This window comes from Sabethes cyaneus, chromosome 1 (genome assembly GCF_943734655.1).
Source record: "Sabethes cyaneus chromosome 1, idSabCyanKW18_F2, whole genome shotgun sequence".
NCBI lineage: Eukaryota > Metazoa > Arthropoda > Insecta > Diptera > Culicidae > Sabethes > Sabethes cyaneus.
The window spans coordinates 50,999,854-51,013,960 of record NC_071353.1 but is presented as its reverse complement, the minus strand read 5'-3'; the positions used below and the strand labels follow the sequence as shown (position 1 = coordinate 51,013,960).

Sequence of the window (14,107 nt, the reverse complement as noted above, 5' to 3'; positions counted from 1 at the left end):
GAGTCGCATGGGCTCCATTATTTTTGCGTTTATTCGCCTATTCGCGTTGACGGCATTAAACGATCTCTTGCACACTCATAGAAATGCCCGTATGTACGTGTGGGTGAAAATCTGCCAAAATGTTTCGATCTCTTGCGCTCTTTAAGAAATCCCTATTCCGCTTCACCCCTACAGTAAACTTTTGGAGGTGGCAGCAGCGTCATTTCTCAGCCATCTGCTCGAAAGCTTTCTCTCGCTGCAGGCGAAAGCTCTCGGAATTGTGGCTGTGTTGTGGCTTGTGGTGTGGCAATGGGAAGCGTGCGTAGCGTGTCTGGCGAAAAGCGTTCGTTAACTCATTCAAAAAGTGAGCGTGCTTGTGTGCAGACGTGTTTTTGCTCGTGCGACTGAAGTCGTAGACGCCAGAAAAAATAGTTGGTCAGCTGTGAATTTTTAGCTTAGTTGCACTAAAATAAGTGCAAATTGAATTAGAGGTAAGTTTTTTTGGTAACTTGACCAATTTATAGTCAAATTTCCGAAATATTGTCGATCGATGCTCGGTAGCGCTAGGGCTGCGCCACCCGGACATTGAGTTCAGCCGCCGCCATGATACTTTTTCACCACTCGACAAGAGCTGGCTTCGATTCGAGTGCAAGCCCCACATACAGCGGCGCATAGCGCGAAAAATCGATGTCGAGTTGTGTGGTGAAAAATAAAATGGCGGCTGTTTTTCTAGATGATGCTTGTATAAAAATTGATGGCAACTTAATTTGTGCTCGATTTGCTGAGTGCTGAAAATTGTTTTACAAAAAATGGCGTCTCGCTTTTATGCTACCTGTTGATAAACAACTTTTGTCGAAGAATGTTTTTTTTTCTAGAATTTTCGTACGGCGTCTGTGCCTTGCGTAACAGTAACAGCATATTAGTGGTACTTTTTAAATTTTCTAGAAAAATCTATGTTGAAAATTCTTAATGCTAGAAATAATTGTGTATAATTCGTTTCGTAAAGGAAAACTTCAAAATCTAAAAACGAACAGAGTCGCTAAGAAATACATAGCTTCGCATAAATATACTCATATTTTTAGGAAGATTTTCATTCATGCTTTTTTGTCTTCTCATTTACAGCGATCAAATCACGCCACAAGATGGCGGACGACGAACAATTCTCGCTGTGTTGGAATAATTTCAACACGAACCTTTCTGCTGGATTCCATGAATCCTTAATACGGGGTGATTTAGTAGACGTCACGCTGGCAGCCGAAGGTCAACTTGTCAAGGCACATCGACTCATTCTGTCAGTATGCTCACCTTACTTTCGGAAGATGTTCACCCAAATGCCGGCCAACCAGCACGCATTCAGTAAGTATGAAATTCGATCCAAACTAGGTCGAATATTTTATATTCTTGCAATTGCTGCGCCTGCGCAACAAGAGATGTAACATTTCTTTATTTTTCTAGTTTTCCTAAAGGACGTTAGTCATTCAGCACTGAAGGATCTCATCCAGTTCATGTACTGCGGAGAGGTGAATGTAAAGCAAGATGCTCTTCCTGCGTTTATTAGTACGGCGGAGGCGCTGCAAATTAAAGGACTGACTGAAACGGTAAGAATAGTTGAAAATTATGACTGGCATCTTTTAAATATTACATTCTATCGAAACAGGGAGAAAGCGCGCCTGCGAATGCGTCGCCCGCCAAAGAAACCTCTCACCTGCCCTCTAGTGGGATGACGACTGTACCCTCGAATGCGTCATCTCCAAGATTAAAACCACTGCAGCGGAGTCGGATTCATTCGTACAAGCTCGATTCAGATGATGGAAGCGACCACGAAAAAGTAGTACAAATTACCGCCACCTCCACCCCAGCCACTGCTAGCAGTAGTAGTGGACCGAGTGCTACTCTCGTTGCCACACAAGTAAGTGCAGCGCCACAGCAAGTGCAAATTTTGCAAACACAATCGTCACAGAAACGAACGCTTCAGCAAAGAACCTCGATCACACCGCAAACGGCTCAGATCATGAAACGTGCTAAATTGTCTGATCCGCTGGAAGCTGTCGTTGAGTCGGCACCCCAAATCCAAACCGTTCAAATTGTTAAGCAAATCACCCCCCAAACACAGCAACCCTCGTCGGATCCGGAATATGTAGAAATGCCTATCGAAACAATCAATCCTAAAGCCGAACCGGAATACGCTGATGATCCCTCGGAGGTAGAAGCGATAGAAGCGGACAATGAACAGGAACAGACTCTAGCGGAACATGAAACAGCAGAACAGGACCAGGAAGCTGATGATTCGGCTCATTACGTTGAAGATGAAACCTATGGTGATATGAGCAAGTATGATGAAACTTATTTCACGGAAGGAGACGATGCTAAAGCCGGCGCTTCAGGATATGGCAGCGAGTCCTATGTAGAAGGTGGCGCAGCAGCCGACCAAGCAGCACAAGGTAGGTGTACAAACTGTTGATATAATTGGGGGAATCAGTGGCGATTCAGCGGTGGTCGTTGTCGTACTAGAGCTTAGATATGGTTTTGTTTTGCATAGGTGAAATCTGATCTTTGCTTCCACTCGTACTACTTACTGATAGGGACCCTTCCCCATTTTACACTTACTAAATATATTCGTCTAGGAGAGGATATGAGGGTGATTATAAACGTATACTATATGCGAGATTATCAAGGGGATACAAAAAAGTGAAAGTGGTGTTATTAAATTTCGTATCATAAAAAGTGCAACTTAAAATTAGCAGTATTGATGTTGAATTTGGTAATACGTATTTGTGAAGTGCTTTGAAGTTTTAACAAGGAACAACTTGCTGGTGACACTGGAAGATTACAAGGTATGCAATTTTTAAAATCGAAATCACCCTCAGCAAAGATCAGATGGATTAGGTTGAAAGCCGCGATTCGAATATTTAAATGAATGATTAAATTATCGGTAGGGAAAGCTATGTGCAGACGACCATTGCCAATACTTTTTGCCCCAGTGACCTGCAAGTTTTATTACGCGTATAGTTTTTAAAATCAATTTGTATATGCGTAATGGAATGAATGCGGGTTGCACCTTTACGAATTATTTAAAATAGGCTTTAAGTGATCACACGTCCCTTCAATCGATACTAACATTTTTAATTACTAAATACGAAGCAGAGTTATTCAAGCGATATTGAGGATTTGAACAAATCTCTGTTTGAACAACTCTATGGGAGTCAATGTCATGCGCGCTGTAGTTCATAACTTTCGGCTCAAAACTTCTTCACGGTATCGTTTGTCTTGTCATAGTGGACACTTTGTATATCACTATCTAATACAAATTGTCATTAATTATATTTAAGCATTCAATAGAAGCTGTTTCTTCTTTTGAATGTGAGTTTTATTCGTTATAAGTTATAAGACAAAATCAGGAGAAAACCAGGTAAGAATTAAATAGTTACAGTAATTATTTTCAGAGAGCGATGTTTTTCAAAGATAAAAAAGAGATGAAGCGATGATGGTCCACGGCATTCCGATAAAAAAAGGATCGTTCCTTAATCGATTTCATATGGGGTCGCAACTCTAACATCAGGTGGGTATAAACTTTCGTTTTATTTTATATAATATTTATTTTCACCTGAGTAATCGAAAAGAGTGTCCACCTCGAAAATCCACTTTGATTTGAATGTAAAGTAAAACTGCTAATAATCATAATAAAATTGACGGTAGCGTCATTGCGCTTGTCTATTTTTAGTGTGATTATAGTTGATTTAGGTACAATGAGATCTGATGCCTAACGTTGGAAAGCACGTAAGTAAATATAGTGGTCTCGTAAAGCTGCCTTTTTATTGTAGAGTAGCAAAACGGATCGGTATCATGTTCAGCCTTTTAACTGGTTAAAATGATTCGCGTGAATATTCATAAGGATGGATAGTCACAATTTCTAACATTTATTTCAGCTTTGTTAAAAATCGCGAAAACTGTAAATTACATTTTTTTAAAACCGCGAAAACTTAGTTTGATATAATTAGCACAACTCAGTAAAACAAAAATAGCATGAAAATTATAAAAACCTGCGTTAACCTTTCGTTAATCGCACCAACTTAGATTTATAGACATGCTAAAACCTAATAGAATTTACTCGACTAGTGAGTGAGTAATGCCACTTGGTGAAAAACTTATGAAACTTTTTCCACCGTTTGAAGGATCTTGGTCTGCTGATCAATTATGCTTAAAACAGCTATTTTCTTTATTGCTGGAATCTCGAAATATACCGAGATAGAGTTAACGGTTCACAGTCGTACAAAATACAACAGCGCGAGTAACGGAGGATTAAAAAACTTGAAACTCACCTGGATAATCAACTCCGACTTGTAGTAGGCTTGAACAGAAAACGGAATTCACTGGAATCGTACCAATGATTGCTAACATGTCAAGATCAGTTTTTAGTATTTTTTTATCTTATACTGCAAATGTGATTAACAATTATCAATAAATAATCATCTCTCTCACGGCAACACAGGTGCTCCTTGACTTCCAACACTAAAACCGGCAGATAAAATTTTTAAGCCGTTCAAATCTGGACATTTTCATTTCACAACGTAGCAGCTAGTTGTGAATTGACGAATTGCTTATTAATAACTTTTGTAGATGGTCAATTTAGCCCCTAATACGACAGAGTGGGTTAAAATTTTGATCAACTATCGTTCTTATATGGCAACTAGATAAATTATTTCTGCTAACTATTTTTGTTACACAAAATATTAGACAGGGTCCCAAATATCAGGATTAGTGGTATGGCTGAATTTGACCAGTCGAGCAGTGATGCTGGACATCACTTACATATAAATATCCATAATGACTTGTTTGACAAATTAGTTTTTACCGATAACATATGAAAATATCACCTTTATTCTTGTTTACGGCCGTATCCTGCATTCGTACGAACGTTTCGAACGAATCGGGGAGCACTATTCTCATTCGAAGGAACAAAAGGAAGGGGCGTTCGAACTGATTCGAACGAAAACAAGAATACGGATCGGCTTAACTTTCGAACGAATATTATTCGAACGAAAACAAGAATAAGGGTGAATACCATTCACCCTTATTCTTGTAAATCCAGTTTGTATTTTTTATTTTCGCTGGACTTGGCGGACAGAAATGGGATACCAAAAGAGGCAGAATTTTTTTCGGCTTCTGCCTTTGGCAATCCCTTATGTTATAAGAATTCACACTGCTTGATAAGGCGAAACGCCTCACGGATCCGATCAGAAATTTCGCTTCGATCAGAATACAACGTATGCTATAACTAAACACACGTCGACCGGGACGCGGACGCAGTCGAAACTTGTTTGTATCGGACGATGTGTGACTGACATTTCTTACCGGATGTTCGTTTTGTTTAAAATTGGAGATTATTAGGATTGTAGTATGCAGCCTCATACGTACGCTGAGCAGACGACCGCTTCCTACATTTTTTTGTGACAACTATACATTTGTTTGTCGATTGAATTGAACTTTTGTTTACTTTTTACATCCTTGGGTAGTATATATCGAACTAGAATAGCATTTTAGTTATTAAGGATTTGTGTAGGTACAATAGTTTACAAGAGAAGCATAGAAGGTGCCTGTGGTCACTTGTTCTTTTATAGACTAGTTTACATTACGTGAGGTAAAAATGCTATATATGGAGAATATTTGTAAAAATATATTTCGGACTACAAGATTGGATAGATAGATAGGTTAGATAATTAAACATGCATGTGACCTCAATACTCGACAAGGACAATTGTAGTAACACGACGAGACTAGTAATGATCAATCGATCAATCTATGGCTCGAACAGCATGTAATGAACAAGCTAAAATAGGTGGCGACCATGAATACGAATAAAACCTGAGCAACTTATCCTCGTGGTCCGAAGCGTGACATTCATGTGGTCGATCATTTGACCGGCTCGTCAGTTGGAACGAGATTCCATTGGCAATATGGCGCATACCTCTAGACTTAGGTTTTTTAAATAGATCATGAGGGAACAATACTGAAAACGAAATATAGTGCTGACGACTTTTTACAGATAAAAATAGAATAAAATTTACCAAGACGGCATAAGAAAATGACTGGTTTCTCAGAACTATTTCGGGTGATGTTGAGTTGGGCCTTTCGGTCTGAGGAAAGGCGTTCGATTGACCGAAGTGCGTTAGTTCGACTACCCAATAATTACTCAGTTCGCTTGCGAGCCGGATCAAGACCCTATTAACTATATGCTACCACAGTTCTTCAACTTGCTAAAAAAACATCGAGCGCCCCTTCTAGATTCGTTCGAAATCAACTATTTGTACGAATGCAGGATACCGCCGTAAACAAGCATAAGAACAGGGTGTCGATTTCCTGGAAAAACCTGGAAAATCAGGGAATATCAGGGAATTCATTTTTGGATCAGGGAAATCAGGGAATATCAGGGAATTTCGAAATTCAATCAGGGAAATTTTGTTTACCCGGCAATATTGTTGATCAACTTTGGAATCAAATCAATTTTCGTGTAAGATGTCTAGTGGCGATTCGATTATCTTTCAGTTTGCCGTAAATGAGATGACAATTGTCACCTAGGTGACTCACTTTGTCACCTAGGTGACTCACTTTGTCACCTAGGTGACTCGCTTTGTCACCTAGGTTACACGGTTTGTCACTTAGGTGGCACGGGGTTGTTACCTAGGTGACACGGTTGACACGGTCACGGCGAGTGACAATTGTCGTATTGAGTCACGTGACTCGCAGAATGAGGGTGATTGTCTTCCCCACGTCGTGCCCATCACTTCCCACGAAGTTGTTGGCGCCATGGCGGATCCTCCACAGCCTACTTACGTCTTATTCCTTTTCGTCATGCTGTTCTGCGATTCGTTGATCAAGCTTTCTGGTGTACTCCACTGCAACGTGGAGTGGATCTGCGTGGATCTTACGACGAGATATTGGTCAAAGTCGCTAAGAAAAGACTGTATATTGTGACTTCCAAAAAGTATTGACCGTTAAACAGGATCGATCTGGGAGCTAGAGTCTTGAATTTTCAAGTCGTGCGCACCCCATAAATCCTTTCGAACCTGTCATAGAATTCGTCCCTAGCAAAGCAAAGCAAAGTCTTGAGCATAAGGGTAACCAACGTATTTTGGACTCCCTCAGCAGCTGTACATAATTTGGACACTTACAGCAAAATCAAATGCAAGTGTCCAAATTATGTACAGCTGCTGATGGGGTCCAAAATAGGTTGGTTACCCTAACCGTCACTAGACATTGTCCTTCTTTATCGACAGACTTCGCTGCCGGCTGCTAGAGTACAGGAAAATTACGGGGTCAGTGCAACCATCCTACTGATTCTATCTAACAAAAACCGGCTAGCCGAGATTCGAACACAACTGGCTTGCTAGATCAGCATCGTACCTCGAAGCTAACTGGGCGATTCAATTCGTTTCTAGTATCATCGAATTTATGATTATGACTATACGTTGATTAAGCTGTAGTTGAAGAATAGGCCTTAATTCTCAACACCCATATACGGTGATCGGACCGAACGGCCGACCACCGAACTACCTTCGAGTCATTGTTGCTCTCAAGCCTCGATAGTTGCGATCCGAAATCATGACACACAGCTTTAGTCTTATAGTCTTAACTTCGCATACTGTCCACCATTGAGGGTTAAAATATTTGCCATTTGGACATTTTCTAACAATATATCTAGCTAAAGTTTTGCCGTACCTCGAAGCCAGCAAAACACACATTTTTGTACCAAAAATCTTTGAGGAATCATCTCCTTAACCCCGTATTTTTTGCAGCAAAGCTAAAACTTCCAGGAAAGTTTTGTTTTAGTTTAACTGAAAACCCGCAGACATGTGTCCACCTTCCAGCGGCAAAGTTACTAGTTTGAGCTGACTGAAAATTAGCAAGATTTGTTATGTTTACACGGCTGTAATTTTGTTGTATGTAACATCTAAGCTTTGTGCAAAAACAGGTCGATTAGATTATTTCTCAATCTTTGTTTCTTTGGATTCAAGTTGATACCTCAAACATAACTGTCCCTAGACTCGATAGAAGAGGGCGTTTTCGAAACGCTGGTAAGAAATAGGTTAAGAATCTTTGATATGTGTTCTTAAATCATGAAGAAATCTAGCTTTAGTTTTCAGCAGCTCGCATAAGCCATGCTAAAGGGTTAAAAACTTAAGCCAGAAATCGCCCAAATAAGCTTGACATTCGAGTTTTGAAGGTCAGGGAAAAATATTTGAAGCATCAGGGAAAATCAGGGAAAGTCAGGGAATTTTATTTTTGGATTTGAGTCGACACCCTGAAGAATGATTACCCTAGAAAACTATCCTCCAAAAACTTTTTTTTTAAATACACTTCCACAGAAAGCCTCGAAAGTATAGGTCCTATTCAGTCTCACCCAGTGGTTGGAGAATTCACGAAAAAATGAACATTTGAATCGATGAACGTCTCTCATGAACATACACTATTCGCTTCTGCTGCCGATGATGCATTTATTGGCATTTGACTTTATCACGAGTATAGCCCATCATGAACATCGCAAGTTCGTTCAAAAATTGAATATTGAACTTCGAACGCGGCCGATTTAATGGATATAATATACCCGAGAAAGCCAGAAAGTGTCCTAAAATGTATTACCGTGAATAGATAATAGTAGTGTTAGTGGCTTTTGAAGCAACAAAACGTTTGATTTCGCACTTTTGCATTGTATACGATAATCGCATATTCAGCGATGCTATGAAGCGTGAATGTATGCGGCTCATTCGATGTGGCGAATTGGATCATTCATTTTGGTCAATACTCGTGATAAAATTGCTTGCCGATGCTTGGTATATATATTCAATTTGCGAATTCTCCAACCTCTGGTCTCACCTCACTCAAATATTTTGGGTGAGACCACGAATGCCTTTTTACCAGTAATTCGGGGTCAAAATTAAGGTATTTTTATAGTAAAAGTTCTATAGTTGCTAAACAAGCAAAGATAGAGGTACATATACTATATTTAACAATGTTGTGTATTTTTACTATTTGTACAACTTTGTAAAACAAGAAAAAGTTATACAACTACAAAAAGAGCTAAAATAGAAAAACTGATTTTAACGATTTTTCATTTATGAAAAATAGGATTTTTCTATTTTTGCTGAAGAGATAAAAGGTTACTGTCTTCAGCAAAATTTCTTGTAATAATATGCTGTAAAACTTTGCATATTGTTATATTGAAATTGAAGAAAATAATTTTTTTTATTGCACTTTAAGGGCGAATAATCAAAATTTGAATTCCGCTGGACGATAGAACTTTTAATTTTAAGAAACTCTTCCAAAGGTTCCATAAACCTAAAACCAAGTTTTCCCGCTCAAAGCTAATGCACACCAAAAATGGTTCTAGACCAGTTTGCTGTGTCCGATTCATTCAGCTTTCGGTTGACCAATTGAGAGTTAAAATATAATTTTTAGTAGTATTCTTCGATATTGCAAGGTCTTAAGTCTTGAATTTTGAAAAAATGTCGATAAATTTCCCGATTTTGTCAGTTTTCCCATTTTGTCAACCATAAATATATATACATATAACCATTTTTATGTCATCACAATACATATATAAGTAAATAGTGTTTGATGTTGAAGAGCATTTCAATACGTATCAAATACATAAAAAAGCCTTAACCAATTCTTGAAGGAAACCAAGAAAATATTGGCTCGAAAAAGTTTCCAATACATTTTTTTTTGCCATTTTTTTATAACCCACTCGGCTCACAAGGAAAATATTCATCTAGTTTCTTCCAAACCAACTTAAATAGCTGAAAAGGTTTAGGTTTGTTTTTTAGACTAAGATCTGACGCTATTTACATTCATTTAAAAATAATTGAATTTCCTCAACCTGCAGCAGTCTACCCTATTAGTAACAAATATATTTATACCAGTACCAGTCAAAACGATGATAACTGCTAAATCTAGTGTTAAAATCAATTGGATTTCTCATTGATGTAAATGATGAACAAGTGATGCCCTCAGTGTGTGCACGAAAAAAGGTTTATAGTTGTAGAATGTTTCGAAAGGTAATAATTTTTATTGCCGTAATACTATGACTTGCCGCAGTTCTTAACGGACTTTTTAAATATAAAGTGGTTGTAATTGAGGAAAAACCGTTGAACAATGATAATTAATGAATTTTTGGCGCATTGTCAATCAGTTTTATTTGTCGTATCAAAAAAGATGAGTCAATTGTGGCAACAGATGCCTGTCGCATATTCGATCATTTTACAAATAACTCGATTATCTGGATTGTTCGATAGCTAAGCGGAGGGCGAGTGTGGACTGTATGATGACCGAAGCGAATTGTCTTACCACGTTGGTCGAGAGGATCGCTTGATGCTTGTTGGATGGCTAGATTGGGTAGATGCAGGCAATTAAGGCCTGCGGAGTTTGCTATCATCCTTGGGATGTATCCCGTGCACTATACACACTGTTTTCCGGACGCGGAATGATCCATTTCGGTATTGTAATAGCGAATTAACACGAACGTTTAAACTAAGTAATTACATTTAATTTATAATACAATTACAGACTAATATGCACACCATAATTTACATAAAGTGCTAAGGATGGTTAAAGGCTTCCATGCCGACTGTCTTAACCATTGGTGACACGGATTTTTATAACCTTGCAAGACAATATACCTTTGTCGGTTGTATTTATCGAAGGATTATTGTTGCGTAATAAGCGCGAGAGTCGATGTCGATTATGCATTTGGGCACTCACTGCGCTTACAGCAAGTCTTTCATAATTACTGGTTGCAGCGCAACCGAACGTGGATATTTGGTTTTTTTTACTCCAGATAATCGAATTAATTTTTTTTCTGCCATGTTTCTTGGCGTTTGCTTATTTTTATTGATTCATCTCACTTAATCCTTGATTTTTGACGTCGTATTTTTACTTAAAAAATCATCAGCTTTAGTTGTAAACGTCATGGGTTTTTTCGTGTTTTATGAATCAGACAGGATCAGTAATTGAGTAAATTTCATAAAAGAGTAGTTACAAACGTAATAAATAAAAGATGCAATATTTCTGAACTTTGGCTTGATAAAGTTGTTTTCCGAAACAGTTTAAATTCGACATGAAAATACAAGATTTTAAAGAAATGTTTTTTTGAAACTGTAGTCTTTTATGACCGGATGCACTTATCCCCTATTATCGGGCAGTCTTTTTTTGTTTTTGTTTTGATTATAGTCACTTCAACCAGCTTGGGTCATTCGTGACTTCTGCGGGGTTGGGATTTGAACCCGGGTCCTCGGCGTGAGAGGCGTGAATGCTAACCACTACGCCAGGACTGACCCCATATGACCGGACAGTAAAGTATTCAGCGAAATATATTTATTTAGTCTAAAATTGCTATTTAGTCTATAATTTACAAGGAATCTTTGATTCTTACATCTAATCTGTTCTAGGATCTTTTTCTTCCATTGATACAAGTTTTCAGGGATTATATACAATTGGAGGACCTAGAAAAGTCGATTTTTCTATGGAAAACTTTTCAACTAATTAAAGCAAAAATTTGTACATTTGTTACGGTAACTTTCGACCTTATTTTAACCTATTTTATATGTAAAAATAGTGTTCGAAATAGCTGCTATAGTTAATCTCCTGGAACACTTCTAAGATAACGGAGTCTTGCTATGAGCACGATATGTATGGACTGAATCATAAAGATACATTGTCTATAGGTTGATCGAAGGAATTAACGAAATTAATTTTTGACAAAACGGCGGCTTCTCAAACACAAAAAACCGACATTTTGACATAAATATTGCTCTTGAATTATCCCTAAAATGTTGATATAAAAATATTGATTGGTGAGGAACAACCTTCAATTGATTTCGATTTTCGAGAAATCTTGCTCACCGACTTTGAAAACACCGTTTAAAAAAGGCGTTCAAATTTTCACGTTCCTTCTCCAACCGCTCGGACACGTTTTTACAAATGTGCGTGTAACTCCATAAATATTTGACGAATTGGCATGAAATTGTCTGTGTGTATACTTAAATATATGTACAATACGATCAACAAATAAAAAGAAAATCAATTATTTCGAAAATTCTGACTATATAACCCCTTAATAGATCAAATTATTATGTCCGAGCGTATGGGACAGTTCTTGATTAGAGCAAATTTAGCATATGAGGTTGCACACATCGTAGATGGCCATATAATCGCATTTTATACCTGGCTACGTCCGAACAACTGCAGGGGAGAAAGGGTAGGAATGTTAGTAATAGCATCTACTTTTGAAAGTGCAGGGAACCTATACTACTTTCATAGGTGTTAAAGGAAAACAGAGGATATCATGTTAGTATGGCAAGGTAAACAATGAGGATCATGAGGGTTCAATAATAAAGTATTTAAATATGCGCAAAAATAGAACAATCTTACCAGCAATCTATCGAGTGAAATAATATTGCGTCATTTGAGTTTCCATCAATTCCATTAATTAAATTTTTCGTTCTGATATCCATGTCTTTATTTGAACTTGTTACGCCCAAAGTTTTCATTGTACAGTAAGAGGTACTTGATGAGCTAAAACGAAACAAATAATTAAAATAACATATTAGGCTTACCTGCTACCAAGTCCTTGTGGTTCACCCGTCTGCCCAATATCTCAGTTTTGAGATCAGGCATCTGGGAACCACGCGGCTTTGCACCTCCTAGCTTTGCTACTCAATAGAATATTACCGGGTACGGCCGCGTGGAGGCGCTAAGTGGGAGCTGGGGCTGGCAAAAGCTATGTTGGTCGCTTTCTCGTTTGCCTTCCCCATTTCATACCCAGTTCTCGATTTGAGCAGATTTGCAAATACTATCAGTTTTTAAAATTACTGTTACAGTACAAATTTTGTTGCTTTACATTTTTTCTGCCACTTTCGTTTGTCTGCACATTAAAGAGAGAATAGATGTAATAAAGACCTCTCAGTTGGCCTCGAGGTAAGATGCTGTCCTAATAAGCCAGTCGTCGTATGATTGAATCTCGGCTGGGACAGGCTGTTGGAATCAATAGGATCGTAGCAACTGGTCCTGCAATTGTCCTGTATTCGGCTTTGCTTTGCTTTTTAGAAGTAATAAAGCCGATATTTATTGAGGTTTATCTGAAAAACCTACACTGAAACGTGAACCATGATATCACGTGCTATTTTTCTTGAAAACGCTTACTTTTTTAAGGTACCATGAAAAAGCTATTCAAAGTTATCATGATTCTTGTAGCGTGCAAGCACCATATTCAAAACAATGCCTAATTCCGAACAGTTGCAAATTTTTTATAAACATTGCAAATATCGGGGCAAGACGAGAATGAGTTCGAAGGTCGATAGCTGTAAATGGTAGAATAACAAACTTTGACTTCGTTTATCACGGAATCGCATTTTTGTCACTTGGTTCGGTCTGACTTAACACTAACCAAAGATTTTCATTGATTTTGTACTGTTGGGTAATACAGTTGAATCAATATATATGCCAGTGTCGTGAGTGTTTCATAGATTTTTTTTTGGCAAAAAAGTTGCTGTGTCTTGGATACGGGAACATCACTGTAAAATTTGTCTGCAATTCGCTAGTCAAGCTCCCGTTTCGAAAGATTAGTATTTATATATATACTAGCTGACCCGACAAACTTCGTATTGCCACAAATTAAACTGTGTTGTACATAAATCGTGAATCTCGGATGACCTTTGTCACAATCTCGAGTTTTACGAGTTTCTGAGGAGTTCATGGGTGTTTTAATATACAAATTTTCCTCACAGTACAGTAGACAACAACTCCCCCTATTACTTAGCTTGATAAAATAAAGCAGATAGCATTTAAATATTCGCCATCATTACAAACCATTTCGCCGAATACCATTATGCGGAACACCAATTCTCGGTTGACCATAACGCGGGATATAGAGTTTCGCGAAAAACCTTACGCGGGATGTAACATTTCACGGAAAATCTTTTCGTAGAAAGTACCATTTCGCAGGGGTGGTGACCCAACTGAAGGAAAGTAATAGAGGTCAGTAGATCTAGAAAAATAAATAAACCTAGATAGAGGTGATCTCTACGGGGGCTGCCCCCCGCAGTGGCCGGCGCTTCCGACGGCAGGTTGCCGGCAA

At 38.3% G+C, this 14,107-nt stretch overlaps 1 protein-coding gene across 22 annotated transcripts in view; it reads left to right on the top strand.

Annotated features, from left to right (window-relative positions):
• The first annotated feature begins 353 nt into the window (after positions 1-353).
• LOC128744302 (modifier of mdg4-like) overlaps positions 354-14,107 on the top strand; it is a 52,790-nt gene continuing 39,036 nt past the window's right edge. For all 22 annotated transcript variants that reach the window (XM_053841181.1, XM_053841261.1, XM_053841234.1 and 19 more), the window contains exons 1-4: positions 354-470; positions 1,102-1,335; positions 1,435-1,577; positions 1,637-2,420. In XM_053841181.1, the coding sequence (XP_053697156.1) occupies positions 1,122-1,335; positions 1,435-1,577; positions 1,637-2,420 (1,141 nt within the window). In that variant the 5' untranslated portion in view covers positions 354-470; positions 1,102-1,121. The remainder of the gene's footprint in view (positions 471-1,101; positions 1,336-1,434; positions 1,578-1,636; positions 2,421-14,107) is intronic.